Source organism: Anopheles arabiensis, chromosome 2, assembly GCF_016920715.1.
Source record: "Anopheles arabiensis isolate DONGOLA chromosome 2, AaraD3, whole genome shotgun sequence".
NCBI lineage: Eukaryota > Metazoa > Arthropoda > Insecta > Diptera > Culicidae > Anopheles > Anopheles arabiensis.
In genome coordinates this window covers 1,790,166-1,818,134 of record NC_053517.1, presented here as the reverse complement: position 1 = coordinate 1,818,134, position 27,969 = coordinate 1,790,166, and the positions used below count along the sequence as shown (strand labels likewise).

Genomic DNA, 27,969 nt, shown 5'->3' with positions numbered 1-27,969 from the left:
GAGTGGGGAGTGGTATTTCGTGAGAGGGGAATTACACTCGTGAAAGGGTAGATGCCAAGGGGCTGTGAGGCTGGAGGTGTGAGGGAGCGACTGCGTTTACCTGCGTTGCGACTGGCGGTAGGAAGTGATTACTACGCCTACTTTGCTGGAGCAGTGCGGAACAGGATCGTGCTGCATGGAAGCTCGGGACGAAATGGTGTTCAGCGATACACCGCCAAGCGATCCACGCGGTGTGGTGAAGATGGACGTGGCCATATCGTCGTCACTTTCGGAAAATCGGCGCGTGCTGAGAATGAACGGTGAAGAGAAACGAGATAGAAAAGAGGAACAAAAACAGACAAAATAGGGGTGAGGAAACCGAGTGTTGGGAGTGGATGTGTTGGGAAGTGGTGTAAGCAAGTTAATTGCCGATTAATATGGTGGTTTACAAGCAGGTGTAATCACTATCGCTAACAGTAGGCAATATCATTAACTGGAGATGTATTATACAGGATGCATGGGAACTGCAAAATCTGTGATTGTATCAAAATGCCTTTGATTGAAAATTGTGGACGGCACTGAAAACAAATGTAAAGATGCATTCTTACGAAGAATATTATCGAAGCAATTGAATATTTACAGAATAACTTTGCAAAGGGGATTGCAGGATTTCGATGCGAAGGATTTCAATTTCAAAAACTATGTTCTATGTAAATTGTACACAAATCACTTGCAAAATATGGATGCTTTTGGGGACATTCGTAGGGCGATGAAATGTGGGCAAGTTAGCAAATATTTTGCTACTTTGTCACTACCAGACCCGAACCAGAAGAGTGAAATTCTAACGCAGCAGTATGCACACTGCACTGACCTTGCACTGAAACGCTACACTCGGGAAACACGACATCGCGAAAATGACGACCAGCGAGCGGACAGCAAACGATACGCTGTAGGCCGCAGCCTACTTTGCTCATAAATTAGTGCACTATTTATCACTCCTCTGTGCACTGTGGGACCGATGGGTGGCGACAAGCTTTCGTCTTATGCAACCGAACGCATGTTAGAAGGTACACAAGGGGACACACATACACACAGACTGGAAGCGATGATTTATCCTACAAAATAATTGTACGACCAAAGGACAGTTCCTGCGCTTTCGCCTGCGAATGGAAACGCGCCTAATGTTACCGCTGACTGTTTGCTGGTAGTCAAAACAAACGCATGGCAGGGCAACTGAGGCGTACACGGCAAACTTGGAACATCAAAACAACATTGAAGGAAATCCAGTCATAGGACTGTGCTCAGCAGCACATACATTAAGCACATTTAGGTTGTATTGCAAAGCTGCTTTAGGGACGGCATAGGCCATACGCACCTGGAAGAATCGCGATCTCGTTGAGGCGTTCCGAACAGACTCTTGCGCTGTCGTTCCGGTGTCTTTGGGGCGGAAAATTTCCTGGTCGTCAAACGTGGGCTGCTGCTTGTCTTTTCACTCTATAAAAAGCAATGAAATAAAAAAAGTTTTTTTAGAGGTTTACCTATTTTCCAAAACAATGAAAGCACACTCTAATTACAGTGCAAACGATACAGGTACTCGTTGAACTGAACTCAACAACTAGACAAACGGTTCATCGTAACTAACGAGTTCAATTTTCCCATCCCACTACGACACCCAGCGGACGGGAACTGTAAAACTGAGGCACCCGAGTCTCCCGAGTACACGGACACGCTGTGGCATGAGCTTAAGCCGTAATAGTAATTTAATGGTAAAGGTCAGTCGGTGTAAGTGGTCAGAGGGACCGTACCTAAAGCCTCTGCCCGAAACTGCAGAGCGAGTGATTTCTAATCCCTTCCCTCCGGGGGTGGGAGAGTGGGTGGACCATAAACGTTCGTACCGTACCTTGCTGAAAAGACTGCCATCCCCGTTGAGCTGCAGGCTGTGCCGATGTTGACACAGCGCTGCATGCGGTATGGCAATGTTGTGGCCAACGCTCGGGCGCCGGTCCATCGGCAGCAGATGGGGCGGCGAGATGCTCTTGGTGGACGTGGCCGTAGTCGTCGTCGTTATCGTAACCGTCGTTGTAGTCGTGGTCGTCAGATAAGGTTGAGTTACGATTTTCGGACCTCCAATCTCGAGCCGTCCCTGCACGATGGTGGCTTGTTCCGACTTTAGCGGAAGTGATTGCTGCTGCTGTAACGGCTGGTGCAGCGGGGAAGGTGCCCCATTAGGAGGCTGCCCGTTCGCGGGGCTGTAGCAGGGAGTGGTCGTTACGGTCGGGGGCGTTGGAGGTGTTTTAATTTGTTGCTGCTGATGTTGCGGCGAATGTTGCTGGTGATCCAGCGCTGGCTGCTGTTGTTTGTCGGGCGTTCTTGATGCTTGTCCCGGTTCCTCCTCCTCCGTTTGGCTTGTGTCCGTCGTGCAGATGGTAGGCGTCGGGGGCGCTGCGGTAGCGAGGGTGGCCATTTTGTGTGCCCTAGGATTAACACGCTCCGGCAATGGGCTGGTGGGCGCTTTCCCGTACTTGAACGTGCCCTCCGTGGGCGTGTCGTCTGATTTATCCTGTCCGCCGGAACCGGTTGATCCTACCAGTGTGACGCTGCTCAGATTGGACGGGGAGGAAGGGCCACTCATGGCCGTTTCTAAAAGATGTACAATGCACAACAAAAGGGATTAGTGCGTGTCGGGCCAGCGATGGGACGGGTTGGTAGGTGTGCAATGCGTCATAAACATTGCTTAATCACCTGTTAAAGTATCGGAGCTACTCGAGCCGGGCATCGTCTTCGGTATTACCAGGTACGAGTCGTCCTGCGGTTGCTGGTGAAGCTGGTGCTGAGATTTACTTTGCAAATGTACGGTGCCTCCGGTTGGAGTTGGTTCGATCGGTTTCTCCTCCACCACCTTCTCGTTCAGATGGTGCGTGCTGTGGATGATTACGGGACCCACCTGCTCCGGTATCCAGGAGAGGGTTTCCTGCTCCGAGTTCTGGTGATTTTGATAGCCCCGGCGAGATCCCCGAAAGCGTAGACCTGTTGAGTCGCCGCTCATCGAACGATCCCGGTCAGCGCCTTCCGAACAGTAGCCTAGCGATTGTAATGGGAGGAAATTGAATATCGAACACGAACAAGCAATGGTTTACAGCAAACACTGCAGCCTGCTTACCGGAAACGGAGCTCGCTCCGGACGTGCGGCGAGGAGAAGCGCGCCCATCTTGGTACGGTAGCTCAAGAAAATCGGTCTGATGTTCGCAATCGCACGATGGCTCTACGGGCGGATCGTAAAAAACGCTCTTCAGCGCATTCAGCACCGTTTCACCGTCCGTAAACACTCGATACGTGAGCAGAAATGTGTTCAGAAAGTCTATCGACAGGAACCGCAGATCTGTAAGACGCTGCAGCAAACGCTCCGGTGTGGCATAGCGCACCTGTGGCAGTTTGCACGAGTTCAACGTACGCGAGAAGCGGATGTCTACGTCATCCTTGAAGAGTCGCGGATCGGCCCGTAATGCTTGATGGCCTGCAAGAAGAGATGCTTCAGATTTTAATTTACCAACAATCGGAGCCGCCACATTTGTAGACGGACAGTCGATGACATCAAACATGCAACACAACAGAAAACAACGGAATAACATCCAGTTCCCATCGAGGACGGGTGGCGCACAGTGTGCAGTGGGGAGAGAGAGAGAGACATAGAGATCGGATCAGGTTACCACCAGGATACAACAGCTGTCTGATGGATTGTACTACACTCAACATTCACATACGTGCACACACACGCGCACAGCCATTGCCGCTCTCTTACCTCCCGAAGATCCCCCAATTCCCGGCGAAAGCAAAGAGTGCATGTGGATATTATCCAAACACTGCGATATGTCACTTATCCAGGCTTCCTTGTCCTGAATGGTCGGCGCTACCAGATGAATTCCATGACGGGCGCCCGATTTTGACTCGACAAATATCTTAAAATCTCGATTGCCCGCATTTACCGACTCTGTTACGCTCAGCGTACTGCCCCGGGTAGATGCGGAACAAACCGAAGCATCCTCATCGTCGTGCTGCACCTCGCTCGGATCCTCGACCAGCGTTGCATCAGCTAAGGGAATTTTCCCAACGTCCGGCAGAAGATGCAGGCGACCTCCCGAGGTTCTGAAAAATAATACCAAACATATTAACTACCATTGATGTTTGAACACAAAAATCCGTTATCGCACAAAACTGTGCTACTGGAAGGTTTCATAAAGCTCAAACGCGTCCTGAAACTTATCCTGAAATATGCGCTTTGCAAGGATTGTGAAAAGTTTCATCGGCACCCGATGAAATGAATCCTGAAATGTTTCACAAACAAGCGAAAGCTCAGTCCAGGGTTTCTTACCTTGTTGCTATAATCATGTGGTTCGAGAAGAGGAAACATTGCCGCACTGCATCACGCTCACTTTTAAAGGAGGCCAGGCGGCTGCGTATTCGCCCTCGACCGGGCGGCACTTGCACCAAGCTTCCTGCAAAGGAACGTAAAGTTTGACAGCATAAAGTCGCATTCTGACAGCATCCCATGCGGGTTTATCGCTTTCAAGGCAAAAAGCTTTCTACCCCCCCCCCCCCACCCAACATCCAAGCATCTCTCACCTTGCCTTACAAACACCTGATTGACGTCGAGCAGAATATCGCAGCCCTCGACAATCATTCGCTCGACGGCGAGATTCTTGCGCAGATTCTCCGTTTCCGACACCTCGTCGTGCATTTGACGCGACAGATCCTCGAGCTGCTGGCGCGCATTTTGCAGACTCTTGCGCTCGACATGATCGTGGGGCGTGTGGGCGAGCAGCTCGTGCAGCGTGATGATGTACCGCGGGATCTGATGCATCGGGTAGGTGAGGAACGTTTCGAGACTGCGCCCCTGGCAGGCCGGTTTCGCCTCCAGCCGCTTCAGCACCGTGGCAAAGTTGGTGTTGCTCTTGCACTCGGTCAGCACCTGTAGACTGTAATGGTGGTTGCGCACATACTCCTGGTAGATGCTCAGCATGGGCAGCAGCATGTCGAACAGATCGCCTAGAAATGTATTCGGAAAATTAAAGCTAATTTTATACAACATGATGAATGGGCAGAGAGGGATTGTGAGGCGTGCAGAGGCCGCTAGAAGCGCGATAGGTTTTGAGGGGGGGGGGGGGGGTGAAGCAAGACGAGCAGATGGGAGGAACCGTGGCACACATGCTGCTCTCCCGGTCGGGCGCGGAGTAGAAGCAATCTTACCAAGCACTAGCGTCGGCCACGACTCCAGCCGTGAGGTCAATCCCTTCAGGAATATCTGGTGCAGGAACAGAACCGTCTCCGAGTTGAGAAAGATCGAGTTGACGTCCTCGTGCGAGCAGGGCGGCCGCTTCGAGCTGGCCGCCATCTTGAACGGGCGCAGGAAGCACGCGACCAGCACCTCCAGCTGCTCGAGGTACTCCTCCTCCGCCTCGACCATGCTGAACACGAGATGGTTCCGCTTGCGCATGCTTTCCGCGTGCGGCGACCGGATGTACTCCTCCACGATCTGCTTCCAGCGCCGGCGGCACAGCCAGCCGCGGAAGAAGCTCTGCACCTTCTTGATTTTGCGCAGCTCGATCGAATCCTGCACCGAGGCGCACAGCCCCGGCAGCGAACCGTGGTCGTCCTGCGAGTCGCCCGGCACACTGAAGCTGCCCCGCCCGACCGGCGTGGCCGAGTAGCTCGAGCGGGTCTCCTTCCTGAGCACACAAATCTAGCCCCGGCCCGGAAAAGGGGGGGGAGGGGGGTGGTAGGAAGGCCGACCGCAGGAAATATCGTGAAAACGAAATGTCGACACGCGCCAGAACCGGAAACGAGGAAAGTCAAAACAATAATTAGTTCGTAAGAGTGTTGCACAGGCCGCGCACCCGCGTGCAAACAACCCACCACTCTATTGTGCCTACCCCCTTTCTTTCCCACTCTCCCAGCCCCCTAATGCCGGCCATCCCAGAAACCGCTGAACGCTTCCGGCAAAGCTTCCGGCCGACGTCGTTGAAGTGTAGCGTGAAGCGAAAGGCAAGCAACAACTAAGGACGATTAATAACCTTCTTCGTCGTGCTCCGGCGTCCCACAGGACACAGCGCCACACTCTCTCACACACACATACTCACAGAGAAACAAACAAACCCGAGCCCGCTGGTTTCCCTTCCTCGCCCACCCAGGCACCTCTTCTCCACCCCATTCTTACCTCGGCACGTAGCTTCCGTATTTCCGAAGCCAGCTCCTCGCACTGCTGAGTGTACTGCCATTTGGCCGTTTTCTCGCTTTCGACCACTTGCAACAGATGGACATGCTTCTGCTCGAGTTCCTCCTTCTGGAGCAGCAGTTTGTTGAAGCTGGGTGGTGTTTGTTCAACGGAGCGCAAGAGGGAGGGTCGAAGATGTACAAGAAAAATGTATTTTTATTTATATGAACTGAACTGCTCGGGCTCGTCGGAACGCGGGCACGGTGAAAGAGAGGGCTTGCTGCCATTGCTATAGTCAAAGGGAAAGTGCACCTTAACTAGAGAGCGAGCCTTCAAAGCCAACAAGTGTACTAATTAAAATGCAATCAGTTGAAGAGCGTTTTGGTGGCAGAATGGCGACGAACTCCCGGCCGCTGCTGCCGTTTTCGCTATGCCTTCTCACTTTCTAATGAATATGTATGAGGACTGGGTGAAGAATTAAAACAAGAACCTGTGGCACGTGCGGTGGGAAACTAGTAGAAGCAAAGGTACGCGCAGGGGGGATTTATTACACTTGTCTTTTGCCGTATGAAAAATATTGTCATTATACATGTAAAATTATGCACTAACTATTTCCTTCCACGAAATGGGGCTAGCGGCTATTAATAAGGGTCGTGGTGTTTTTTTTGGGCAAGCCTGAACCTGAATAATGAACACACTTACCTTGCCTCTCTTATTGCAATAATCCAGGCTGAGCACTCTGACTCAGTGGCTGCACGCAGTTCGTACTGTCTCTGGTTTTCTCGTCGGTAGCAAATAGTGAAGCAATGCTGGAAAAGGAAGAACAAACGAGATAAGAAATTAGGATTGTTAAGAGACAATCACGAGGATTATTGCTATTCCTATGATCTTTTACAACAAATAACTCCCTGCTTGGAAGCCTTTCAGGAATATTAACAGACATTTTCATAATAACATGCTTGGAACTATTGTAAACCACAACAATCCAGCTCACGATCAGTATAAGTGAAAAATGAAACAAAATGTTCAGCTGAAACAATTCAATTACAGCGACGAGTTTTAAAGAGAACATTTACTTTGCCCTACCATGCATTTGCAGCATTTCTCACGATTACGGTCAGGCGGGAGCCATCACTTGGGAAGCAAAATGCACTTGAGCTCAGAAAGTGAAATATTACACCCCGGGAATGGCGCGTACCGCCCGGGAAAGATCGGATTTATGAATCTATAAATACGACGCACGGTTTGTCCAGCGAGCTTTCATCCTTTCATTCCTATTCCACCATCTTCCATCGGTGTTACTCAGCGACCGTGGAGCCGACTCCTTTCAAACACTCTACCCACTCATATCTCACTCGAAGCTGGGGATTGTAATCAAATTTCCTTCCGCTCCGCTGTCTCTCTCTCTCCAGTGCGGTTGTGGCCGCATTGTTGAAACCCATTTGTCTACATTCATGACCAGAGGCAATCGTTCCGTTGTGCTCTTCCAACACACATACACACACAAGAGATGACCACAGTAAGAATGGAAAGAACTCTGTATGATGCTCTCGTACTGCTAACGTGAATAACGAACTTCGTGTCCCTGCAACGCCATGCCTCGCGAGGCGTTTCGCTGACCCGTTTCCGAAGGCGCAGTGGGGAAACAAGAAGTAACAGTGCAACAATAAAACCGTCCATAGTATCCCACCACTAGCACCACCAAGCACTACGGAAAACGGAACGATACGTTTTGAAAAATTCATCCAACGCAAACACACTCCACGACGACGACAAAGACGGTAAGGGTGCAGGGTTCGTTGAAAATCCCTGAAGTAAATCTCCAAAACAGCACAGCAACCGCTCCTGCTGCACATGGAGCGTTGGGTCGATTAATTTTTAAGCACTCTTGCAATGCTTTATTAAAGTGTCTTATTTGTGCGCGAGATGAAGTCCGCAAATTTGATCAAGCGTTGTTTTCATACATCCCGCTTGCCCTCCCTGTGCATGTGGAGCATTCTGGGAGCAACACAGTGCAGCAGTAAGATCTTACCACGGCAGCCAAACAACCGCATCTGCATCCAACTATGTGTAAAAGTTCGCACGGGCAATACAAAAAGCTCACCCCCGCTACTATTCGCGCGGCAACGGTGAAGCATTTTCATCATCCCATTTCACTAATGGCAATGTGGTGCAAAACACTCCAAGCTCCCTGGCGCTGTCGGAGACCGCGAAAGCTCCCGGCCTGCTGCTGCTGCTGCTGCTGCGGCTGTTTGCAATGCTCGAGGAATTGGTAGCATCGGGAGCAGAAAACAGAAAACTCATTACACAACCGAAACCGAACCGAGGGTTCGAATTAAATTCCTCTCGCCGGCTTAACACCTCCTACCCTTCCCAGCTCTCCCTTTCTCTCTCTCTCTCTATGTTAACTTCTGTGCGGGGTGCTCTTTTTGCCAGGGCGCACTTGCAGGCACCATACCATCGTTGATAGCATAGGTTCTCTGCTTGGAAGGGATGTGAAGGGCTGCTTGAAAAGTGTGATTTGGCCATAATTGCCAGCAGCTGTGACGGAAGAGCGGGATTAATTATTCGCACCATAAACGACCGTCGCCGTGGGGAAGGAGTGGAGTGGAGCGAGTGAAGCTTTCACCCAAAAGGGGCCCATCATCACTATCGCATCTCTCATCGTTTCTCGCGTTTGCATGTTTAGAGTGAATTAGCTTAACCGTAAGCAGGTTCGTAAGCACACTCGTGTGGCACGGTTGTTTCAGCTTTGAGCACGTTGTTGCTGAAGTATTCTCAACTCAACCAGGACACAAATGAGATCACTTCGTGTGCGAAGGGCAATTGTTTGTGCGTGTTTATGTGTGTCTGTTATAATTTACCCAAATAAGATTCACAGCAGCATTGGACAAACTTCCAGCAGCAGTTCGATTGCTGTTTCTATAATTGACCATAAGCAAATAGATCGGACCAGTGCGGCGGTATCTTCATCAGTGAGTGGGGCGAGTTGTTGCTGATATTTTTTTACAGCATACCCAAATAAGCCCCGCTCACTCACTTGGCATTATCAATTCATCAGCATTATGAATTAATCATGATGCAACATAACCGTACCAGCAGGCATCGTACCGAGCATTGAGTTTTGGCATTGAAAAGCCACCGACGGTTAGCGCATGAAATTGGTATAATTTGGTTAAATTGGCTGGGCGGGTTCGGGGCAAAGCAGAAGAGAGGGGCAAAATAAAGGGGATGACAAAGAAATTCAGAAATAACCACCCAGCCACCCAACCGCCATCTCGCAATTTCCGCTTGCTCGTCACCGATTCCATGGAACGGATCAATCGCTTTGACAAGTCAATCCCACTCCTCACCACCATTGGCAGCTCACGCCTCGCCCTACCGCGACGTCCTAGCGACGTCAAGTGGACGATAAATTTTCAATCCGGCAGATAAGCTGCAGAAGAAAACTTTTCGATTTTAGCGACAACAACCGCACTGTACTTGCTGTCCCCGTTTGTTTCACGCAGCCCGTCCCTCGTGGTGGGGTTTCTTCGACATTTCTTGTTGCTTCTTGTTGACGCACGACTGCACGCTCAACGAATTTCGCAAGGATAAGCTGCCGAACGCTCGTGCCCGAGTTTTTCGCAACCCCAAGCACCAACGTCAAACGAAACGCGCGCTGTTCCCTGCCGAACGTTCAAATTTTCCGTCAAGCAGAGCTGCACGAGGAACAAAGGAGATTAAAAATTATGTTCTCCGGTAGGTAGACGGGCGCTGCTGCTAAGGTTTGATAAAATGAATTTCAAAATGGACGACACGTCACTGACCTCGACAGGAGCGCGCCCGTTCGACTTTAACATTCGCCCGGATTCGGATGTTCTGGCATGTATTCCTACATGGAAGAAAACCCGTGTTCGCTTTAACTACACCGCCCTACACAAGGAAAGCCGAGCACGAGTCGAGCCGACAATGGGCGGCAGAGCACAGTGTACTTCTTGGGGCATATGTTTTATTCATGTGGCTTTCTTATTACGTTATCAAGTAGCAGTAGCACGGAAGAACACCAGAAGCCGCCGCAAGCATTGAACCGGAGCTTTGCAACGGTTTTGATCTCGTGCGCCTCGTTGTCTTAATTTTGCCGTTCTTCAACTTTATCTCAGGTTGTTCATGAATATCTGATTAACTCTCCTGCGCCTGTTGCTCCGCTCCGTTGCATCCGTTCTGTGCCGTCCTTTTCCATCTTCCATTTTGGGCACCGCCCGCACGTGCCTATTATTGAGATGTGGTGTGGTTTTGTTGGTGGGTGGCCTACATGTTCAAGCTTGCTTTTTTTAATCCACACCGTCGTGATTGGTTGTGATGATTTTGGAGGAAAAACTTTTCACATTTTGGAACAGCGAAACAGGTGAACAAAAAAAAACAAACCACCCGAACCCGTCAGCGCGCGGCAACACGCTCCGCAACCGGTGAAACATTTTCTATCTTGCGCGATAGAAAGCAATAGGAAAAGGACGCACTGAGTGGAGGTGCAATTCCACTAAAAAGCTATTCCTTTTACAGTCGATAACACTTTTCGATTCAATTTCATTTTTCATTGTAACACACTGCAATCGTTTCACATATCCCGAGCGCGGCAGTATGCGCTAAACGCCACAGAAAGATTGTTTCTCGTGCAATAATCAATGATTTATGTTCGCACGTTTTTGCACCAGCGTAAAGTCTTTGTGCCTTTACGCCTTGTGAGTCCCAGCAACATCCGCAAATTCGCTCTAGCTCCAACCAACACATCGTGTGTGTGTTTGTGTGTGTGGGTATGGGTTTAATGTTACACTTCCACAGAAAAAGTGTAATCTAACACCTGCCGCGCGACTTACAGTGCATAAACGCGCCCGAACAATGATTGTCACACATCGCCCTGGTGCGGCCCAAAAGCGACGGGTCGGGCCATAAAAAAGCCGAAACGAATGTTTCACGTGCTGGCAATAAACTGCGTATGTGATAAATTGGTCTCATATATTAATTTCTCTCCCAAACTCTAGCCTCATTCGGCTACTCGCTTCCCGGGCAAATCGGCACCAGGCGCCTTTCGTCTTCTTCAGCTTGAATTAACCACGGGCAGAAGGATTAGCCAGCATTGCGCAAGGAATAAGCACCGAATTTGGGACGAAAAAACCTCAATCAAAACGATGACATTTTTCCCACTGCGACGGAAAGGATATCTGGACCTGGCGTACGTGCAAAGTCTTGGGCTAGGGCGATGTCGGTACCTTATCCCCTGCTGGGGATGTGCGCTCACACTCATGTGAGCGCATCGTGTACAGCAAGTTCAAGGACGAAAGAACCATGTGGTTGTAAACAAAAAAGAAGAAAAAACAGGATCCCTAATCATAAACGATAGGGAAAATTGATTTTACTTCCGCAACGAAAGCCGACGACGACGTGCACGAAGACGACGACTGTGGTGTTGGTGTTGGAATATTGGGGATGCTAAACGTACCTGTAATTTTTCTTCCTTAATAATTTTCGGAGCTTGACCGGTACTGGTTGATATGGGGGGTCCTGATATCGAGGGGGCTGAAACAAGCCGCTCACAGTAGCAGCCCTCCAGGAAGATGAGTCCGGAGGGCCGCGACGATTGCTCGGATTCGTAGTAGAAGAGTAAATTCTGCGAAAAAAACGGGAGTAAAAAGCAAGGGGATACAATTAGTATAATTTCGTAATGGTGATTGCTTTTGGGGGTGATTAGGGCGCCACAAAGCTTGTGGTGTGGCGACGACCAGCTCACTTACCTGATAGAGCACAAACCATCGCATCTGCCATTTGTTATTATCGGATGTGCGCTTGTGTAGGTAGCCGTGCTGGAAAGGAAGCAACAGAGGAAAAAGATTAATTGATATAGACGCACCGAGCTTTGCGAAGCTTTAGCTTTACTCGCTTTATGAGCTTAGCGTGTACGGTGGCCCGGGGCCCGGGTACACGACTCATACTTCGAGAGGCATCGTTTTGAACGACGACATTATCCAAGAACCTACGACACTATAAAACAAACTGTTCCCCACGGTACGTCGTATCCTGTGAAATCCTCGGTCGGCTTTACTCTTTGGTCTTGTTTCCCCGTCCCGTCAGTCTCCTCGCCCCGAGATCCCTGGGTTGTACACGATGTACTCTAAATTGATATTGGTTTAACCCAGCGCAACAAGCGGCAGCAGCTGGGATCGTGCGACACCAACGGCATGATGGTCCCCGCATCCGACCGAAACACCCAAGGACCGAGCACGACGATGCTCAATTAGATGAAAATATGTGTTCTACCCGTCCAAGTGAGGGTAAATAACTGTTACGACAAAACTTTTCATGCTCGCACAGCATCATCGCACTCGACGGGGGAGTTGGTTTGTGGGAGAATGGGGGGGGGAGAATGTTTGGTCGAAACCATGAAACATCATGCGCCGTGGCCTGTTGTTTGTGCTCCCAGGCAAATGCGAACTCCGGTACATGTCCTACACGCCCAGCACAGCAGGGTGCTTTTGGACAAAAAGTTTGTTACACCAGTCCGAATTTAAATGAAAGCATGTACACGGAGGTACATGCTTGGTTTTGTTAATCTCTTCTCAGCTCTACTTACCATCGAATGATCATACTGCGCCCGATCGGACAGCATAATCAGCTGGTTCTCGTTTACCCGCACGGAACGCTGCATTTTGGGGCTGAGCATTGATGCGGACGGTTGAAGAGAGGAAGGGTGGAAGATCGCAAAACGGTAGCGAAACTCGGTGTCACGCCGCTCCTGCACACGGAGTGGATTTAGGGATATCTTCCCGCGCAGACACTACACTGGTGATACTCTTCAAAAACTGTCACTTCGATTGGTCGATCGATCACGGCACGGCTCACCATAGCAACGGCATACACAGCTCACTGGCGGACGGCAACCAGGCCGTTTCTCGTCTACACTGTGCCATCTTCACCGTTACTCTGTACCTTTAGGTGCCGTCACAGTAAAGCACACACATACACAAGCACACAAACAGATTCAGTTACTGGCCACTTTACTTCTGTGTCCGTATGGCACAACACCACCCTCAACTGTCATAATACTGGAGCACGGTTCTCTCGATGGCGATTCGATTTTCACAAAGCTGTGCATTGTTTGAGCACGGGTCGGAAACCTCTCCTCGTGGCCGTCAAAGTATTGCTGAAGGGCCACCACCTGCACCACCAACACCACCACCAACACTGTCACTGTGTTTTGGGGGTTGCTATTTGTTCAGGTTTGTTGTCTTTCGCCGATGCTCGTCACTGGCCCGGTATGGCGGGCAGAAGTAGACCGGGTGGAGCAGCGGCAATGGCGATGAGAAAACGTCATTGTGCCCGGTGTTTCACGGTGTTTCAGCCCCCTCGTCGGCCGCCGTTAAAGTTTCGCTGGTGGGCGGGAAGTTGCCGCGGGTTCGGTCGAATGTCCCCGCGCCGGAGTTGGTCGCACCGTCGGTTACGCTCGATGAAGAAACGATGGAGTGCGGCCCTTAGAAATTCATTATTTACCAAGGGCTGGCTGCTGCTGATGAGCTACGCCGTGTTTTTTTGTTTTTTGTTTTTTGTGTGTGTTTCGTCCCAACCCCTCGCCTAGTCCATGCTAATCATGACGCGGTAGCTGACGATACGAGAAAGAGAGAGTAAACAAGAGGGCAGATGAATAATAGCGACTTAACAGTGCTTTCTGGAGACGTCTCACAAAAAAGCGTCCCCTTTTTTATTTTCCTTTTCCATAATAAAGTGAACGCCGATGAAACTGGCAAGCTGCTACCGTGTTGAGCAATTATATCTGTCCTTACACTTTTTGCGTATACATTTGATTGAGTGTACATGAAGCAGGACATTAAGAAAAACACCCAACCATCAACACATAAACAGCGTATTTATTGATGCTGGGAAAGAAATGAAGTGCGCCAATTTCAGCGGAAAACTCATGCGGTTTCGCACATTTCCACCTCGGGCTTAACCACGCATCTGGTGTTTGCGGTTGGCGGTTGGCTTTGACTTAATCTCTTCGCGGTTCGAGGATAAAGGGGAGGAGCGCATAAATCACTCTCCCTCTCGGTGCCAATCGAGGAGGGGAAGGAGCGGTCGGGAGGAAAGAAATCTAAACACCCAAAACGATAATCCATTTACACTCGATCAACCTGCCGCCGCCATCCTTCAAAGCGGGGCAGAAGGGGGTTTCAATTCGCTCCGCTCTTCGTTTGATCTCTGAGCCGATTGGTGTTAAATTACCAGATTTATGGCACCATTTGGCAAGTAGCAGAGCTGTGGTATCGCTGTGCGGCATAATATTTGCTGCCGATCTTCTCTTAGCAGCTCGAACAGAATGGACGAGCATTCTGAGGGCTGGCAGGATCTGGCCACGCTCCTTCCAAGATCCTGCTAATGGAGACAAATGAACCTTTTGCACGCGAGGCTTGGCAAGTCGGAAGCGGTTACCAGCCACACTCACAATCTTCCCACGGCACAGAGAACGAAGAAAAATGACGCAAAACCATCATTTGCTGCTGTTGCCGTGCTGTGGCGGATGATGTTGCTGTTGTTGTTAGTGGTGGTGATAATGGAGTCCAGCCGGAGTCGTTTCGCTTTTAAACCCTTTGAAGAGGGCTTTTCTTCAAAATTATGTGCCACTGATGAGGACGTGATGGACGTGAACGTGGCCGTGTGGTTTTTGTAACTCAAATTTACAGCTCCAGCGATACGCAAAAGTTCCTCTACTGGGCGTATCAAAGACATGGCACGATAGGTAGGTGGAACGATGTTGGACAACGAAGAGATTAGAAGTAGAAGCTAAATTCCAATATATAAAAAAAACTGTTTCAAACTTTTACAGCCCGAGTGCTTGTGTGTATGATGTGGTCAACAACCTTCCAGAGCTTTTTTCATCTATTTTATGGTCGGAAAAGTTTGGCGCAGGGTTTTATCCATTGGAGGACTTTTCGTACAGTTAGTACTGACACAAAGGAAACTCTCTCTCTGTCACTCTTTGTGGTGTTTTCTCTTTCTCTCTCTCTTTCTAGATATAAGTTCGCAGCAGTGATGTGTCCTAGTATATCCTTCTTGGAATGTTTTTTTTTTCTTCTAATCATCCCCCATACAAAACGTGGCCAATTATTTCGTTCGCATATCCTTTGCCTCGCACGTGGATACAACTCTGCGCCCCACGTGACCAGTGAAATTTGATTAGAAAAATAAACCAAATTCCAAAGGGGATTCCGATAACCAAAGGAGTATAATTTAGTGCGGAGTAATACAAAACCCATTACCATTCACGACGAAACGATGTGCGCGCGGATCGAAAGAGCGAAGGAAGCGGAACAGTGGATCACTACTACAACCTAGCGGTTCTCCTTTTTACTTATCTCACAATGCAACACACGCGCTCTCTGTATCAGGGGAACAATATTTCAATGGCTTCAATCGATAACCAATAATGGCTGAGAAGCAAAACGCTTCCCACAATTCCCGCGTACGGACTTGTTTATCCCGGTTCGATCACCGAGATGGAGACGCCTGGTCGATGGAAATGACATTTTGTGACGCTCACATACGCTCGACCACCGACTTTCCATGTACACATCCACAGCGTACGCATAGATAGCGCACAGTGTAAGCAGCAAATGTAATCCACCGTAAGGGGATGATCGATTTTTCGTGACTTCAATATTTAAATTGCCTCGGCCGGCTGGGCTGTGGATGGTGCAACTGTCCGCTGCGTCCGAAGCAGGGTAGAATTACCCGGCATCAAAATAAATGGGAGGTAAATATTCAATCAGCCTGATGGACGTTACTTCCCTTCTGCTGATCAGCCCGCGTCAACCTACCCACAGGAAGCAGCACTTGAAGCCATTCCCTTCTTAGTTGCTTTTGGTAGAGCTGGAGCTTTTCCCAGTGCTGAGCTGCTTGTCTTAGCGATACGCATAAACTGTCAACAAATGATAGCAAATCAGTGGCAAAAGGAGGATTGTTGTGTCTCGGTGCACTGCAGAAAATACGCGCTGGAAAACAAGTGCCATTTCCTTCCAGCTCTCACCAATCCAAGCAACGTCAAAGACCGTCAAACCGAACCGAGTTGACGACCGGTCGACGATCGGGACAATGCACTTGTCTGCTTGCACTTGTCTGCTGCACTGCTTCTGTCCGGAAGCTGCCCGGATTGCCGTTGCCATTGCCACTAAGAGCATTATCGTACTCGTCGTACTTCTCATTACATCCCACTGCTCGAGGTGCACTTTTTCCAACCCATCATCATCATCATCATCATCATCGTTTGTGTTCTCGCATCGTCGTCGTCGTCACGTCTGTCTTGTCTTTTGCTTCCGCTTAAGCATACCGTTAGCAACGATTTTGTACCTCGACGAGGTGACATTGATACGGAAGTACAGAAGCACGTCACCCTTCACCGTGGATGGGAAAAGTTGCTTCTCTGTGGCTGACAATTGGAAACCAATTCAAATGGAAAAGCTAGTCTTCATCCAGTTGTGTTTTATCCTGCTAGTGCACTGTCCCAAGTCATGGGCAGAAGTTTTGTGTTTTTTTCAACATTTGAATTCACTTGAAACATATTTATAAATGCTTCTTCACCCTTTTTCCATCCCCAGTGCTCGAGCAAAATCGAGCTTTAGTTGCCGGTTGAAACCGTTTAAGCAAGAAGAAACGAGCAAACCCGCTTGAAAGGGTTGCCCTCCCTTAGGATCGTTAATAAAATGCTTCGTTTTATTGGCATGCATTAAAATAATATTTATGCTTCCCTCGTTGATGCTTTAGCTGCCATTTTGTTCGGGGCGTGGATGCGGTTTAAGCATGGGAGCTCTTTTTCGGGAGCCTTGTTCGACAGTTTCGACAACTTTGACGGCCTTGCAAGACGACGACCACGCTGCTCCCACAAACGAAAAGTTTGTAATATTTCTTTTCGATCTTCTGCACACTTCTCTCCATCGACCAAAGCGGGTGTGCTGCACCCACCAGACGACGAAACTGCTGCTCACGTCGTGCACGTTGCGGTGTTGTGTACGAGTTGGCGTTTCTGAACCGAACATCGGTACGGCGTTCCGGCGGCACTAGCTGTGTGTTAGCTTTTACAAGCCCATTAAAGCAGGTTTATGGTCGCGAATCACGGTAGTAAATGTAGCGTGGCGCTAGTGGCCGATATTGAGCGCCGTATCGAGTGCTAACCCGCAAGCAGAGAGAGAGAGTCAATCGTGCGGCATTAAGAAGCTGCTCCAGGAAACGTTTGCCGTGGTCGACGGTAAAAGCCACCGTCAGATCGTTAGCTTCACGGTTAGAGTGGCCGTGTGTTTTGTTTCTAGAGTAGATGTTTGTGCTGCTCTCGGTCACGTTGGTGGACTCCAGTCGGCTCAAACGGTGCCCGTGTCGTGTAATGCGATTGCTTAAAGAGGCGAAAGCACATTAGGGTGGGAATGAATGTGTGATTTACACGTTGACACGTTGCTTTCACTGCAATAGAAGCAATAGAAGCCCCTAGAATATGGTTAAAATTGAAGTAACATCCTGCACGGTCCACATACTCAAGCAGAACATACTCCTTTTCCCTAAACCCCCCCTTAATACTCGGTAAACCTAGCAGGATAGTTCATGCAAGCATGAAAAAGTAAACGCCTGAACCGTCCGATGTCACGTCTGCCCTTCATCAACGCGTACCAATCGGAAGCTTTTAAAACGTGAGCCCGTCCGTTAAGCGCACGCACACACACACACCTAAATTAACATACCTAAACACACATATGCTTATCCGCGGACACCTACACACGGTCGGCAGCTTTTCCAATGGAGAAAACGCTCGGCAACGTAAACCCCCGAACCCGTGACAAAATGAGGTTTATTTTTAGTCCTCGATTCAGTCCCAGCATCGGTGTAATCTTCTACCAAGGCTAAGCACAGCAGCGAACGAAGAGTAAGTGCACAAATCCATCTTCTCTCTCTCTCTCTCTCTCTCTCTCTCTCTCTCTATCACACACTCCCTTACTCTCCCACCGTGGACTGTCCTCCTGATCGTAGGATGCATACTGGGACTGAAGGTAAGTCGATGAAAATCTTTACCTAATACCTAAACACAACCTCTCGGGCCCGGGAGTAAACGGTGGGAGAGGGTGGGGGAAATCCGGTTTTTCCGAGAGCTTTTCAAGAGGGATCACACGGGCAGTGTAATGACCCGGGTGCGGGTTGCCTTCGACAAATGTAAATGCGTCGTAGCTCGGTAGGTAGGCAGGGTTGCTGGCTGGCTCGTCGACGTCATCGTCCCAAAAACTCCCCGAGCCCCGAGAGCTTGTTGAATGTCGATTTCAGGAAGGATGTAACTCAACCGGGCCATATTTGTTGCGCCTAAAAACAGCTCACCAAGGCATGGCACAAAGCGTATCCCTCGGTGCGGGCAGGCAGGGCAGGGGTGTGCTGCGCCGTCTAATGTAAGATACATTTCAATTAAACTCGCATCTTAGAGAGAAAGAGAGGGCGAGAGAGAGATAGCGAGCGAGAGAGAGAGAGCGAGTGTGGGAAAGCGAACGCGGGGAGTTGTTTGAGCGGGATGAAAATAAACTTTTCTTCGCTCGCGTGGAAATGAAAAAGCGGCCAAAACATTCCGAAAGTAGAATAGAATGTGGCCGTAAACGGTATTTAAGCGTAAGGTTTCTCGTTTTTTTGGGCTGTGTGTTATAGATGACTGTTGCTATTGTGATTTGGGAGCGGGTGGAGGTCTTTGGCGTGGAAAAGCGGCATCAAAATATGATTAAGTAGTTAAATTTGAATGCCAACAAAGCAGGAAGACCCATTATTTATCCTGGAACGAAGGGATGGATTTACCCTCAGTTCATGTTAAATGCGCTTCCCACTCTTACTTCCCATCCAGACGACAGGCACAATTATCTGTTACAACACCATTAAAAGTATCGCTTACAGCAAGACAAATTGCGTCGAAAAAAGTACCTGCGCTGGTGGACCAAAAAATGATCAACTTTTATGCTGTTCTTCTTCGCGTAGATACCCTCAGCAAACACATCTAGCCACCGATTAATACATCCTGATTGCGCATAAAGCGCCACCATCCGTAAGCGAAGAAAAAAAAACACTAATGTTTGACCACTCGTTCCACCCCATCACATCCGGCCAAGCAGAGGCGGAATTCATCGAATGCTATAAATAAAACTGCTGCTTTTCCCGAACCTAAAGCTCTTACTGCGGGGCAAATTAAATCATCGTTCGGCAACGACTTGGCAAAACCTCATCCCATCAGCACCCCCATCGTCATCATCGACGGGCGTCTCTCTCCACGCAGCGAAAGGCTTCCCCGGTTTGGGTGCTCTTAGAAAGACTTTCACTCTTTTACGCCTAACCTTGCCCAGCACCACGGCACGATTGTCTTACGGGCGGACGTCTTCTTGACTCTTTCCCAATCTTGACACATCCTGTGAGTGGTATGATTAATGGCGGTTCGGCAGTTCTTCGGCGAGAAAGCGAAAACGAAACGACCAGCCAAACTCTGCCACGCCAGAGATAGTCTGTTCTGGTCTGTGTTCCGAGATTCGCGCCCACCAGGATGCGGATGGGAAGAGGGATTTTTTTTTTGTTCGTGAATCGCTATGAAGTATTCGATCATGTTTGGCAGGCGAATAATGTGTCCGCCCCAAGTACGTCACACGCGTTTTGATAGAAATCAGAGCGAGACCGGCGTGAACCTGGTTGCTGGGAAGCGGGTTCACGCCGGTCTCGCTCTGACTTGCTTCTGACCCACACTTGCTGCCGTCTCATTCGTAAATCGATCGTGCGAACAGATCGTCAACGACCGTGTGGGCGCTAGCCGATGAATGATAAATTGGATGAGCTTTATCGGGTGCTCGTGCGCTGCTCCTGTCGATGAAATGTACGCAAAAAGTATGATATCGAATTACGTACGTTTCGCGGACGATAATATGATTTCATCGCGCTTTATGCTAATGTGATGAGCGAGAAGGGAGACAACTGTCATCGTTTGCTGCTGCTCTCAAGGCAGCATGTCGGTAGATTATTTTTAATAACGACAATAAAGAAAATTAGTCCATTAGCAATAACGTCAGCACTGGCAATTTGGGTACTGTTGGGAAAATAGCCTATATTAAAATACAAAACGTTCGTTTCTGGGAATCTGGGTCTCCTATTGGGGTTTACAAAAGAAATACTTTATAAAACGAACAAATACTTCTTTTTTAATTTCAAATGCACACGAAAGCGTTTATGCTTTGTTAAAATTTCCACGAAAACAGATAGAAGCTTCTCCCAACTGCAGGCAGAATCGGTTCGAGTTTAACATGCCAACCTTACAAAGGCTCTATAGTGTCATCGCTAGGCACGTTGTTTGTCACAGCACACGTCATGGACTGAATCTCAATTAGACCTCAAAAGACACTGAGGTGAAAAGAGTAGAGAGATGAACCGATTTTGCATTTAAACCTCAAAAACATTTGTCCTTGGTTTCAATGAAAGCTGATGATCGTATGCGCGCACACAATGCAATGTGTTTAACACGGCCGTGTGTTTGTTCAAGGACATTGCTACAACACCCTCTCACACAGTCTCGCACACCAAGGTCCACAATCTGGCTGGGGGCGCTCGCGCACGCTGACCTTGCATACAACACCACCACATTGCACGGGAGGGAAAATAGGCCACACCGGGGGAGCTCGTCGATGATGATGGGGGCAAGGTTACAAACTCTGTGTGTCCTCGCCCGTTTTGCACGATCTCATCCGGGCGGGCGCGCAACCATATCCTTCGTTGCAGAGCGACCCCGGGGGATACCAGCAAAAAAAACAGGACATCAAAGCTGCTGCGCGCAAAGCGCTGGTTGCGACAAAAAAGGCTGACACAAAACGCATCGATCTGCTACAGCACCACCAACGATGATTGTTGAAGATGTGGTAGAAGAATAGGTTGCTGTTCTAAGGCTCTTCCAAAGCTCTGTTCTGTACGTGTCTCATCCTTCAAACCAGTGGCCGAAATACAAAATCTTGCGCATTTTCTTGGAATTCTGGTGAGAACCTGAGAATGTGTGGATTTTCAAGCGCTCGAAGCATTTTTAGGGTCGAAAGACACGGCAAGTCCACCCATTCCGTTCGCATTTTTGCCCTGCTGTGTGTTGGCGTCTTCTGCATAAGAACATCCAACACAAAGTCTTTAGAGCAAACTGCTGTCCCCGTACTGTTGTGAACGGAGCGAGCGAATGGAAAGTCTCGCCAAACCACACAAGTGATAAATCATGCGATAATTATCACCCGTGTATTCCACGCGATCAACAGGCTGACACTGCCCAACAGGAGGGTCCACCACCCCCGGGCGCCCAGAGCTCATTATGCACAATTCAACGAGTGCGAGCGAGTGTGGGGTGGATTTTCACACGCTGGCGGATCCACCGAAACGACGCCCCACCGCGCTGAACCGCGGGTCCTGTGAAGTGAGCTGCCAAATGAGAGAAATTAATTTAAAACTGCAATCGACAGGTGGTTCCTTTCTGTGCTGTTGCCGTTTTGCTTGTTGGTTTGGTTGGATAGTAGAAAGACAGAGAGAGATAGAGAGAGAGAGAGAGAAAGAGACAGACCGATGGGTCAAATCAAGGGGATGGGGGACCGTGTCCGGTGAGTAGCTAATTTACCCTGGCGAATGGTTGTAGCTGAGTTGGGCTCGCCTTACTTGATGTCGTTTGTGACTGTTCTGCCGCCTCAATCCTCCGTCGGTGCTGGGCTAATGAATTCCAAAATGTCGTTCCCCCACAAAACACACCAAACCACACACACACACACGCACTCACACTGGCACGATCGTCCACACATACACTGAAATTTCACTCTGTAACATTCGGTGGAAACGTTCCCCTCCTGTCTGGGGACCACGACCGATGGAGTCTCATCCTTTTTTCGATGAACCCTCGCTTTGTGTCACCACCACCACCTAACCACTAATCAAAGTTACCTCTCGCTGGTCGTTGGCCCTATGTCTATGGCAAGCTATCCAAAAGTCTTTCCATGCGATGCCACATTCTCGCACGCCACCGTTAGAGCGCTGTTGGACGGCAAAGGAACATTTAAACCAACTGCCTCACCACCACACCCGTGCTTACTACCAAGCACTCCAGCACCTGCTGCACCATGCCCACCATGGCCACAGGAAGCAATCAAAATCCCCCGAACACCGTTCCTACTGGGTGCACTATGGGGAAGAAAACCGTGCCGATACGTTCGAAGGATGACTTACGACTGGCCGAGAGGAAAATTTTCACTTTCCACCACAGGAAACCGAGCCAATGCTGCATCGGAATCGGGGGGCTGCTTCGGTTTCGGGCGCCGTACGATCTCTCGCAGGCTCTCACGGGTACTCCCGGGCGCGCTTTCTCTCGCGGCGCGCATCCGAGGAGACACTCTCGCATCCTCTGGCGACCGCCACGCGATACGGTACATTACATATTTATGTTTTATGCTCCATCCATCCAACGGACCTCCAAACCCGCGATACAACATAACCACCATCGTCCCCTAGCATCGTGCTTGAACTATAGACGACAAGTTTTTCGCCCCCCGTGCCACACAGTAGTGAAAGGTCCCGACATTCTCACACGCCTCACTGTTGACACAAGCGCCAGCCAGGGAAAAGTCAGCTGTTGCTATGATTGGTTTTCCATTACGCCTAGCGCACCATAGCAGGATCGATTTCAGTTATTTTAAATCAATTTTAATGCTCGCTTGAAGTTCTAGCACAAACCAGCATAAATTAAAGAAAGGTTCACCCTCTTTACACCATCACTCCCCTTTGTACATGAATCGATTAGAACCCGTTGCGGTACGGTTGGAAAATGTGTATGCCCATCGCACGTGTTCGCGTCCTTGGGTTTGGTCCTGGCCATTTAACATTTATCTGTGAGCATTATCGGTGGCATCCGCAGCAGCAGCAGCTGTTTGCTCGCGTTCATTTGCTCAATCTCTACATTCGTTTCGGCGTCCGCTGCTGCCAAACCGAAACTATGCTCGGGCGTTCGGGTGCCCAGCGTGCCTATGCTAACTGTTGCTTCGCCTGTTGCTACACCGTCACACCGTGGAGGCAGGGGGAAAGGCTGTGTCCAGAAGCCGGGAGGACACCACACACTCACCAGCCACTTCACAGGTTATTCGCTCGAGTCGCATGTGTCGCCGCGAAAGAGCAGCCTCCGCGTGCTCCGTTCTTTCCCACGCGGCTGGTGTTCCCGAGTGGCGGGCGGGCCGCTGGTCCCAAATGTTGCGGCATCAACACGAGGACGAAAATAGAATTTCCTCGAGCTCGGTACATTTAAGGCTTCGGTCCCGAAAAAGCCTCCGAGCGATGGAGAGACCCACGGAGCAGCGGCCGTTGTGTTCTCAGAGAGAGAGAGAGCGCGCGGGCGCTTTCGTGAGAGAAATCCTTTCGTTAGACCCAGTCCTATCGTTTTAACGTTGCCCGCGAACCACGTTTTTCCCCTCGCCCTTTGCTACCTCTTCTTCCCCTCTCCGCGCAAAACTTAACTTTCGGGAGGGAGCAACAGTTTTCCGCATTTTGCGCCAACGCGTGTTTGCGTTTCCTTTTGTTCGCTAGCACAGATATGTACGCTGTCGTTGAAATTTACTTCAAAATGCAATGACTCAAAAGAAAGGAAAGTTGATTGCTGTACGGCAGCCGATACTTCCCCATTTCCGGTTGCTTGAAGATGAATTCCGGTTCAACACACAGCGTTCAACAGTGCCTCGCGTGTGAGCCGTGTGCAGCTTCGTTCGCTCACAAAATTAGAGCCAATTTATGATTAGATCCAATTCCGCGTGAACCGTTGCGTGTTCGTTGCGCAGTTCATCTCCATCTCTTCATTCCTGTCATCAGACCCTCAGCTAGACTTGCTCCTCCCCGTTCCCACTGCGAAATGAGATGATATTTCAAACGACTGTTCAAACAGCTACTCGTAACCAGATTCGTCTCACTGAACACATCGGAAGCCGTGACAGTGTGCTTGTTTGTGCGTGTGTGTGTATCAAGGTAAAATCAACATAAATCATCCGGCATCATGTCAATCGTTATGATTGATGTAAGGTGAGAATGCTCACTTACTTTTGTGCATGTGTGTGTGTGTTTATTTGCTAGATTGTGACCACGGTGAGGCTTTTCCTGCATGTGTTTCCCCCCACCTTGGGGTTCCTGTTTTGCCACAATCTGCGCTTTGATGAATTCCGGCGAACGCGACGCTCTAGCTGCCAAAAGAATGAAATCAATACCTCCTGAAGCGAGAGGATCCTGCTCCTGAGGAATTCCAGCCCCTTGGGTATGACGTCAATAGACGGTGGAAAGGTTGTGAAATTATCACACCGTAAAAAGAGGACAACCATCTTCATCTGGTTCGCCCTTTTCTGCCTGCCTGCCTGCCTGCCTGCCCGTTCGCCCTATCATCACGCTCATTGGTGCTTGTTGTTTGAGCTATGAAATAATATTTAGTAAAGACAAAACCAAGAACCATGAAGCATGTTGTTGCTGCTTAACCATACACAGTCACCACGCGTACGCACAGTCCGAATGAAGCAAATCATGACGGATTAAAATCACGCTTCCAAATGCTGTCAAGATGAATCGTTCTACACAGCCGCGTGCAAGCGCTCGTCACGTGCCAAACTCCATTAGCAGCACATTAAACATACCGTAAGGTCTAATAATCTTATCGTTGTGCTTGTGAATTAGCTCCACTTCGGGGTTTGCTCTGTCGGTCGGACTACTTGGAGCTACTGTTGCTGCACAATGTATGTAGCCTTTCCATCCTCATTACGGGTGACGTTATTTGCGCCATCTACTGCTGTACGATACCCAAAGGACGGTCGTTCGTTTGGAATTTAACTAATTTATACATGATTATACTATTTTGTGCTTCCCTTGCTGTTCTCTCGCGAGGCACTCCGCGTGCTCTCCTGCAGCATCGACCAGCCCGCAGAAGCTTTACACGATAATCCTATGGCTTTTTGTCCAGACTGGTCCTCTGGTAATTTGGACCACCGAAAACAATTTCCAATCACCATCAACCATTACGGTTGACGCGATTTAAAATACCCAAAATGTGTATTCTCGTCTTGGAGGTACCAGGGATGTAACGAAACGAAATTGAAGCAACCAGCAAAACCAAGATGAGAATGTTCTGGGATGAAGGTGGAGAGGGAAAGCGCTAAAGATACGAATGAAACACAAACAGGCGTACATTTCCGGTGATGCATAGAATTATCTTCACTCGCGTGTCGCAGGCTGAAAACGGCTGAAACGGATATTCTCACCGAACCAGGCGCTCCGATTCCCGGGGAGTAGTCCGGCAAAGGAAAAGCTGCTCACTCCATTCCATTGCGGGAGTTGTTAGGAATTACTACAAGCTACTCCCCCCCCCCCTCTCCACGAAAAGATCGGCCACCATTACCATAGCCACCACGTTACTACTACCGCTTGCGCGGTGCTGGTGGGACTAGGACGAACCAAATACGGTTAGCGCAGGACGAAGCAGGATCAAGGTCGCACTGACAGGCGAACGCACCAACACCACCAACGCACAGCACACATACAGCATACGCAGCAGCAGCAGCAGCAGGTGAGTGGCGTAACGCAGGCCTACTACGATGATGCTCCAGCGTTGTAGACCAGCTGTGAGCTGTTCTCCCATGCTGGAAACTGGCGAGAGGACGAGCGCGCGCGCTTCGCAGAAAGGTTCGGGCTCAGGTGCGCGGGATGAGTAAAATGTGTTCGTACTACAGAATGTGCTACAGAATCGGCAACGCACCGTGTTTCGAAGGGAACACGATAGGATTATAGCCGCAAGGGAAGGTTACGAGAGCGAGAGAGGCAGAGAGTGAGAGAGTGGGAGCGAGAGAGAGAGAGAGAGAACATGAACGGGATCTGACTTTGCCCAGATGTAGTTCCCCCGTTCTTCCATGGGGGGGTCTTCGTTACATTGACCCAATTTTTGTGCGTTGTGCTCCGGTTGGCATTGGAAACAGGGACATTGAACAGGCTTCTCGACTTTTCAACCGTTTTTCCCAACCCCAGACAAGAAGCTGCTCCCACTTTGGAACGATTTGCTCGTTCGTTCTCCTTTGTCTTCAATGGTTGGAGGGAAGTAAGGGTTTTTTGGCATTTTTTGTTGCTTCTTCTCAACGTTATCGAGCAGGTCCAAATCGAAATTCAAATCAACTAGCAAACAGTGACATCGTTATCGCCCTGCGGGATGACGCGCCCTGGTGTGTTGCGTTTGCACGGCCGGTGGCCCAAAAAACATGGCATCTCCCTCAGCATAGGTTGTCGTCGCCAGCGCCCTGGGCACTGGGCGTACACGCAACTGTATGCGACACACCTGCACTGACGCAAAAGGCGAACATCACCATGCCATGTTTATAAATAGCGCAATTATCTACTTTTGGGGCTAGTCGCTGGCGCAAAACGCACCAGCAAACCGGCTTTTGTCGTCCATTTTCCAACTCCACCATTTGTCCAGATTTGGACACTGCAACAAGTAGATCCAGCCTGGTGCCAGGAGCGCAAATAAGCACGATTCTATTCATGGAGCATTAGTATGGAACATCATTTGCATTCGCGTTGGTATGGAAATTGCGGATGAAAATACCTTTTGTATCTCAGTTCCTCGAACTACAATACGACTAGAATGATCGGCGGTTTGGTTTGCGAAATTTCTGCTATTTTTCGATGGAATTCGATGGAAATTATGCAATACATGTTCATCACGCTTCATTTGCGGTTGTGCTGCAGCAAAATAACCCTTTTCGCCAGCAATCGTGGAAAAAGGGCGTGGGCATCCGGGGCGTTTGCGTTTATTAGCTGCAACAGGCTGCCGCGATGTTGGCCTTCGGCTTTCCCTTTTCGTTGTTTTGTTTTGATGCTCTTGTTTTTATCTCTTTAACACGCTCATTATACACAGTTACTGCCGGGTGGGTCAAATGATGTTGCGCATTTTTAACGCAACACGTTTTGTGACGGTGACATGTTTTTAACGGTGGTAAGACTGCTGGTGAGAACAAGGAAAATTGTGGCTGATGTCACGAATGCGATTACATGTTAGAAAGCAGTTTAAGTAGTAAATCCCACCACAGTACACACGGCTCGTTTTGTTACGTTGCGTGTAACCTCTTTACCCTTCCATTGCATTGCTAATGAAGCACGATTTGTAAACACGACGGTTTACATGTTTTTTTTTGGCATTAAGGTTTCCCTAGGACATTTCTAGCAGTTACTGATTTTGTCAATGAAATAATAAATCCGAGCTTTTAATATTTAGACTTCGTGCGGTAGCAAAGAATTTTTAGATTTTTCATACTTCATGTTCGTGTTCATGTTGTTAAACTTTTGTATAGTGACTATGACAGACATGTTCGCTTCTAGATGGGCAGTAGAGCTTTTTCAATAATATGATGGCTTTGTACTAGAATAAATTCAATACGTATATATGTAACCACCATTTTAGAGTTCCACTTTCTTAAAAAACCAACATTTGAGATAACGCATCTTTTTAACAGTGCTTTAACAACCTGGCAGGTTAGATTCTCATCCATACCGTCTCTCCTGTACGAGCCAGGCTGCGTAGGTCGTTGCGCTCCGATAACGGAAATATTTGAAATTTGAAACGATTTGAAACAGTTTGAAATATTTCATCATTTCAATGGCGAAATTTTTCACACAACGGAAAAGTTTATACCGCTTGGTTGCATTCTACACCGTGCCTTCGCGTCAAAATCTATTCATCT

The 27,969-nt window shown here is 49.1% G+C and overlaps 1 protein-coding gene across 6 annotated transcripts in view; it reads right to left on the bottom strand.

Annotated features, from left to right (window-relative positions):
- LOC120908382 (ras-specific guanine nucleotide-releasing factor 2-like) overlaps positions 1-22,437 on the bottom strand; it is a 53,851-nt gene extending 31,414 nt beyond the window's left edge. For 2 of the 6 annotated variants that reach the window (XM_040319314.1, XM_040319319.1), the window contains exons 1-15: positions 21,849-22,437; positions 12,795-13,820; positions 11,959-12,027; positions 11,667-11,834; positions 6,890-6,996; positions 6,191-6,338; positions 5,224-5,716; positions 4,600-5,022; positions 4,349-4,472; positions 3,779-4,122; positions 3,140-3,508; positions 2,722-3,060; positions 1,880-2,619; positions 1,355-1,473; positions 101-286 (exon numbers count right to left, since the gene is read on the bottom strand). In XM_040319314.1, coding sequence (XP_040175248.1) covers positions 101-286; positions 1,355-1,473; positions 1,880-2,619; positions 2,722-3,060; positions 3,140-3,508; positions 3,779-4,122; positions 4,349-4,472; positions 4,600-5,022; positions 5,224-5,716; positions 6,191-6,338; positions 6,890-6,996; positions 11,667-11,834; positions 11,959-12,027; positions 12,795-12,884 — 3,719 coding nt within the window. In that variant the 5' untranslated portion in view covers positions 12,885-13,820; positions 21,849-22,437. The remainder of the gene's footprint in view (positions 1-100; positions 287-1,354; positions 1,474-1,879; positions 2,620-2,721; positions 3,061-3,139; positions 3,509-3,778; positions 4,123-4,348; positions 4,473-4,599; positions 5,023-5,223; positions 5,717-6,190; positions 6,339-6,889; positions 6,997-11,666; positions 11,835-11,958; positions 12,028-12,794; positions 13,821-21,848) is intronic. The other 4 variants (XM_040319318.1, XM_040319316.1, XM_040319317.1 and 1 more) reach the window with 4 other exon arrangements.
- Between the last annotated feature and the right edge of the window lie 5,532 nt (positions 22,438-27,969).